The 6,485-nt window shown below is 39.3% G+C and overlaps 1 protein-coding gene across 1 annotated transcript; it reads left to right on the top strand.

The window, feature by feature from the left end:
• Positions 1-4,704: 4,704 nt before the first annotated feature.
• Positions 4,705-5,775, top strand: LOC107493389 (protein MAIN-LIKE 1-like). The gene is made up of 4 exons (XM_016114486.1): positions 4,705-4,820; positions 4,930-5,208; positions 5,462-5,549; positions 5,659-5,775. The coding sequence occupies exons 1-4, from the start codon at positions 4,705-4,707 to the stop codon at positions 5,773-5,775; spliced, it is 600 nt and encodes a 199-aa protein (XP_015969972.1).
• The last annotated feature ends 710 nt before the right edge of the window (positions 5,776-6,485 follow it).

Consider the following 6,485-nt stretch of genomic DNA (forward strand, 5'->3'; position numbering starts at 1 on the left):
TTAGTACTGTTGGATGCATTTTGCAATCCATTCAGACTCTGAGAAATCATATTGACTTACTGAGTCAACATTTTGTTCTGAGCCAAAATGGCATTCAGAGAGCATCAATTTCAAGAACTCCCTTCCTCTGAGGTGTCCAATTACTCACAGGATTCCTTTCAGAGGTGTACATGAACTGGTTATTTGCAACCATTTCAAAGATTTCCTAAGCTTCTGCAGGCATTTTCTTCAGGTGAATAGATCTGCCTGCAGAATGGTCCAATGACATCTTAGACAATTCATACAGACCATCATAGAATATATCCATGATGGTCCATTCTGAGAGCATGTCAGAAGGACACTTTTTGGTCAGTTGGTTGTATCTTTCCCAAGCTTTATAGAGGGATTCACCTTCTTTCTGCCTGAAGGTTTGAACATTCACTCTAAGCTTGCTCAACTTTTGAGGAGGAAAGAACTTGGCTAAGAAAGCCGTGACCAGCTTATCCCAAGAGTTCAGGCTATCTTTAGGTTGAGAGTCCAACCATGTTCTAGCTCTGTCTCTTACAACAAAAGGGAAAAGCATAAGCTTGTAGACCTCGGGATCAACTCTATTGGTCTTAACAGTATCACAGATCTACAAGAATTTAGTTAAGAACTGAAAGGGATCTTCTGATGGAAGTCCATAAAACTTGCAATTCTGTTGCATTAGAGAAACTAATTGGGGCTTAAGCTCAAACTTGTTTGCTCCAATGGCAGGGATTGAGATGCTTCTTCCATGGAAGTTGGAATTTGGTGTAGTAAAGTCACCAAGCATCTTCCTTGCACTGTTGTTGTTGGGTTCGGCTGCCATATCCTTTTCCTGTTCGAAAATTTCAGTTAGGTCCTTTTCAGAGTACTGTGCTTTAGCTGCTCTTAGCTTCCTCTTCAAGGTCCTTTCAGGTTCAGGATCAGCTTCAACAAGAATGGCTTTTTTCTTGTTCCTGCTCATATGAAAAGAAGAGGACAGAAAAGGAAGAGGAATCCTCTATGTCACAGTATAGAGATTTTTTTTATGTGAGTAGAAGAATAAGAATGAAGGAAGAAGAAGAAAAATTCAAACACAGAGAAGGGAGGGGTTCGAATTTTGAGAAGAGAAGTGTTAGTAAATAAATAAAATAAATAGAAAGAGAGAGAGAGAGGGAAATTCAAAAATTAGAAGAAAAGAAAAGAAAAATATTTTTGTTTTTATTTTAAAATTTAGTTAGAATTCAAAAATTAAGAGAAGAAATAAAATTAAAGTTTGAAAAAGATATGATTGAAAAGATATGATTGAAATTTATTTTGAAAAAGATTTGAAAAAAGAAATTTAAAAAGATTTGATTTTGAAAATTAAAGTTAATGACTTGACTAACAAGAAACTAAAAGATATGATTCTAGAATTTAAAGGTTGAATCTTTCTTAACAAGAAAGTAACAAACTTGAAATTTTTTAATCAATCACATTAATTGTTAGTAAAGTTTTTTGAAAATTTGAAATGAAATTAAGAAAAAGATTTTGAAAAATTTTGAAGAAGATTTTTGAAAATTTTCGAAAAACAAAGGAAAAAAAAGAAAAAGATTTGATTTTGAAAAATATTTTGAAAAGATAAATTTTTGAAATTGAAATCTTGACTTGACTAACAAGAAACAACTTATTTTAAAAATTTTTGACTAAGTCAACCCAAAGATTTCAAAATTTATGAGTGAAATCAGGAAAATATATTTTTTTTATTTTTTTGAATTTAATTAGGAAAGAGAAAAACCACAAAATGACTCAACACATAAAAATTTTGGATTAAAACAAACGATGCATGCAAGAACACTATGAATGTCAAGATGAACACCAAGAACACTTTGAAGATATTGATGAACATCAAGAACTTATTTTTGAAGAATTTTCAAGAAAAGAAAAACATGTAAGACACCAAACTTAGAGATTTTTCATGTTTAGACACTATGAATTCAAAAATGCATATGAAAAACAAGAAAAGACACAAAACAAGAAAATTTTAAGATCAAACAAGGAGACTTATCAAGAACAACTTGAAGATCATGAAGAATACCATGCATGAGTTTTCGAAAATTTTGAGAAAAATTAAAAAGATGTAATTGACACCAAACTTAAAATTTTGACACTAAACTCAAACAAGAAACACAAAATATTTTTGTTTTTTTATTTTATTACTTTTTTGTAATTTTCGAAATTATTTTGGAAAAAGAAAATAAAGAAATTCAAAAATTTTAATAAAAATTCCAGGAATCATGCAATGTTAGTCTAAAACTCCGGTCCAAGAATTAGACATGGCTTACTAGCCAGCCAAGCTTTCAGTGAAAGCTTCGGTCCAAAACACTAGACATGGCCAATGGCTAGCCAAGCTTTAGCAGAACATTGTATACAATAGCTATATGTGTAACCACTAAATTGATGGGAATCAACTAACACGCTTTTGCATTGATAAGTGGAAGCCTCGGTCCAACAAAATTAGACATGGCTTCACAGCCAGCCAGGCTTCAACATATCATCATGAAACTTTAGAATTCATACTTAAAAATTCTGAAGAACAAAATATTTTTTTATTTTTCGAGAATAAGAAAATAAAAGAAAGCTTAAACATAAAATAAAATTACCCAATCTAAGAAACAAGATGAACCGTCAGTTGTCCAAACTCGAACAATCCCCGGCAACGACGCCAAAAACTTGGTGCACAAAATTGTGATCTCAATGGCGCCAACAACTTGGTACGCACAATTGTAATCTCAACTCTTTTTCACAACTTCGCACAACAAACTAGCAAGTACACTGGGTCGTCCAAGTAATAAACCTTACATGAGTAAGGGTCGATCCCACGGAGATTGTCGGCTTGAAGCAAGCTATGGTCATCTTGTAAATCTCAGTCAGGCGGATTCAAATGGTTATGGAGTTTTGATAATTAAAATATAAATAAACACAAAATAAAGATAGAGATACTTATGAAATTCATTGGTGGGAATTTCAGATAAGCGTATGGAGATGCGTTATTCCTTCTGAATCTCTGCTTTCCTACTGTCTTCATTCAATCCTTCATACTCCTTTTCATGGCAAGCTGTATGTTAGGGGATCACCATTGTCAATGGCTACCGTCCATCCTCTCAGTGAAAATGGTCCAAATACGCTGTCACCGCATGGCTAATCATCTGTCGGTTCTCACTCATGTTGGAATAGGATCCAATGATCCTTTTGCGTCTGTCACTACGCCTAACACTTGCGAGTTTGAAGCTCGTCACAGTCATCCTATCCCAGATCCTACTCAGAATACCACAGACAAGGTTTAGACTTTCTAGATCTCAAGAATGCTTCCAATTGATTCTAGCTTATACCACGAAGACTCTGATCGTGAACTAGAAGGCTAAGAGATATGCATTCAAGCTTGCTTGCATGTAGAATGGGAGTGTTTGTCAAGCACACATTCATAAGTGAGAATGGTGATGTGCGTCACATAATCATCACATTCATCATGTTCTCGTGTGCGGATGGATATCTTAGAACAAGAATAAGCTTGAATTGAATAGAAAATAGTAGTAATTGCATTAATATTCGAGGAACAGCAGAGCTCCACACCTTAATCTATGGTGTGTAGAAACTCCAACATTGAAAATACATAAGTGATGATAGTCCAGGCATGGCCGTGAGGCCAGCCCCCAATGTCTAAGATAGCATAAAATTGATCAAAGATCCCAGCATGTCTAATATAATAGTAAAATGTCCTATTTATACTAGACTAGTTATTATGGTTTACAGAAATAAGTAAATGATGCAGAAATCCACTTTCGGATCCACTTGGTGTGTGCTTGGGCTGAGCATTGAAGCTTTCATGTGTAGAGACTTTTCTTGGAGTTAAACGCCAGTTTACAGCCTGTTTTGGGCGTTTAACTCTAGCTTGTAACCTGTTTCTGGCGTTTAATGCCAGAATAAGGCAGGGAATTGGCGTTTGAACGCCAATTTTCGTCATTAAAACTCGAGAAAAGTATGAACTATTATATATTGCTGGAAAGCTCTGGATGTCTACTTTCCAACGCAATTAAGAGCGCGCTATTTAGCTTTCTGTAACTCCAAAAAATCTATTTTGAGTGCAGAAAGGTCAGAATCCAACAGCATCAGCAGTCCTTTTTCAGCCTCTGAATCAGATTTTTGCTCAGGTCCCTCAATTTCGGCCAGAAAATATCTGAAATCACAGAAAAACACACAAACTCATAGTAAAGTCCAGAAATGTTAATTTTGCATAAAAACTAATAAAAATATACTAAAAAGTAGCTAAATCATACTAAAAACTACCTAAAAATAATGCCAAAAAGCGTATAAATTATCCGCTCATCATTTTGTATGCGGTTTTGTTGATGGTTTATGTTAGCGGTTTATGTTGATGGTATTTGAAGTAGTTTATTCAGTGGTTTTTCTAGACGGTTTATGTTACCAGTAACATAGGTGGTTTTGTTTGGTGGATTTGCATGTGGTTTATGTCAGTGGTTTTGCTAGACGTTTTATAAATATTTTGCATGTGGTTATTGTTAGTGGTTTCAAAACTTGGTTTTTGTTGTTAATTGTTTTGTTAGTGGTTTGTTAGTGGTTCTCACTAATCGGTCCATGTAATGCGCAGCCCAGCGGTGCATCTCGAGCATGCGGCAGCAGCAGGGCATGTGACTCGATGAGTGGTATGTTCCGTACTTATAGATGACCGGATTATACGATCTTGTGAGACTGAACAATAGACGATTCCGATTAGATGAGCCCCTTGTCAGTGCCTTCGTCGAGTGGTGGCGTCCAGAGACGCACACATTCTACATGCCGTTTGGAGAGTGCACCATCACACTTTAGGACGTGGCCTATCAATTGGGGTTGCCAGTGGACGATCGTTATGTCAGTGGTTGCCTGACAGATTTCCACTTATACATCCAGGGTAGCCATCCAGCTTGGGTGTGGTTCTAGGAGTTGCTTTCAGAAGTTTGTAGTTAACTGCACCTGGTTCCAGGAGACTTTTGGAGAGTGCCCCGCGGGAGCCGATGAGGAGACAGTAAGGTGCTTTGCCCGTGCCTATATCATGATGTTGTTGGGCACCCAGTTATTTGCCGACAAGTCTGGCAACCGTATTCACATTAGATGGCTACCCTACGTAGCTAGGCTTGATGAGATGGGTGCATACAGTTGGGGGTCGGTGGCACTCGCATGGTTATACAGGTGCATGTGTCGAGTGGCCAACAGGCATATGGTGAAGTTAGTAGGCCCGTTACAGTTGCTTCAGTCCTGGATCTTCTGGCGCTTTCCTGGATTTAGGCCTGCTGGTTATGATGAGTTCAGCTAGCCCTTGGCCTCGAGGTACCATTGTTGGACTTTTCTATTTCGAGTTAAATTATTTAATTCCATGTTCGCTTATAACGTTATACTATTTTGTCACACTTTTTACACATTATAACACCGATGTGATATGCAGGTGGTCAAGTCACAATCCTTCCGGTAGCGAGAAGGGACCTCGAGTGCAGATGTGGAGGCTCATGATAGACATGTTACAGTCCAGGGATGTGAGTATACTAACCTCATATGACTAGTTAGTTAAAGTTTTAGACTTCTATTTCCGATATGGCCTTAAAATGTTGATATGTTTTTTCACTTTATCTGTATGCCATATAGCTCGCCCGACGTCCTTCAGGTTGTGCATCCAGAGGTGTTGGAGCCTTGTCATACGGCCCTATGGCGGTGTGTGATGGCACTCATATATTTTGTCGTTGTAGAGTGGCATCAGATTGACAGAGTGTTACTCCAGTTCGGCAGAGTACAGCCCCGCCCCCAACCCGCCCTAAACATCGACTTCTTGATGTCCAAGGATGGGAGAGGAGGTGATCGTTGGTTCCCGTACGCTTTGTAGTTCTGGCATCTTCACTGGGAGAATCGTGTGGACCATGTTCTCCGGTTCGACATTGTCACAGACTAGGGACCCTCACATGAGTTCTTGGATTGGTGGAGTCAGCATGAAAAGAGGTTCTTGTCACCAGAGATGTACCCGGGGGATTCGAGACTCGTTCCTATTCCTATTGAGGCGACGCAGAGGCGTGCCGGGCAAGTTCCTGACATGGACCGTGTTGACGACGTTCTGGATAGGCGTCGGGTTGAAAGGAGAGCTCGTGTGGGTACACAACGGAGCCAGCGTGAGTGGAGGTGGCTAGACCAGGCTATGAAGGAGGGTGATTCGGTAGGTAGGGGTAGAGGTGGCCGACGAGGGCATGGCGGCAGACGGAGAGCGCGTGCTACGGGGCATGATCACGGTGATGATGGTGGTGACGACGACGGCAGTCATCAGCACGGTCCAGGCGGGGGAGACGCTGGAGGCCATGCTGGAGTAGGGGGTGTTAGTCCCCATCACGCCAGGCATGGTGGAGAGTGGTACGGATCTGAGATAGGAGATGGTTTTGGCAGGGTGACGGCGGACTTCTTTCAAGGTTGCTAGGCGATTACTTCGT

Source organism: Arachis duranensis, chromosome 6, assembly GCF_000817695.3.
Source record: "Arachis duranensis cultivar V14167 chromosome 6, aradu.V14167.gnm2.J7QH, whole genome shotgun sequence".
In the NCBI taxonomy this organism is placed as follows: domain Eukaryota; kingdom Viridiplantae; phylum Streptophyta; class Magnoliopsida; order Fabales; family Fabaceae; genus Arachis; species Arachis duranensis.

Coding starts and splice junctions, on each gene's coding strand:
- LOC107493389 (XM_016114486.1), top strand. CDS start 4,705: ATGACCGGATTATACGATCTTGTGAGACTGAACAATAGACGATTCCGA. Junction 5,209..5,461: donor GCACTCGCATGGTTATACAG/GTGCATGTGTCG, acceptor TGTGATATGCAG/GTGGTCAAGTCACAATCCTT. Junction 5,550..5,658: donor ACATGTTACAGTCCAGGGAT/GTGAGTATACTA, acceptor TATGCCATATAG/CTCGCCCGACGTCCTTCAGG.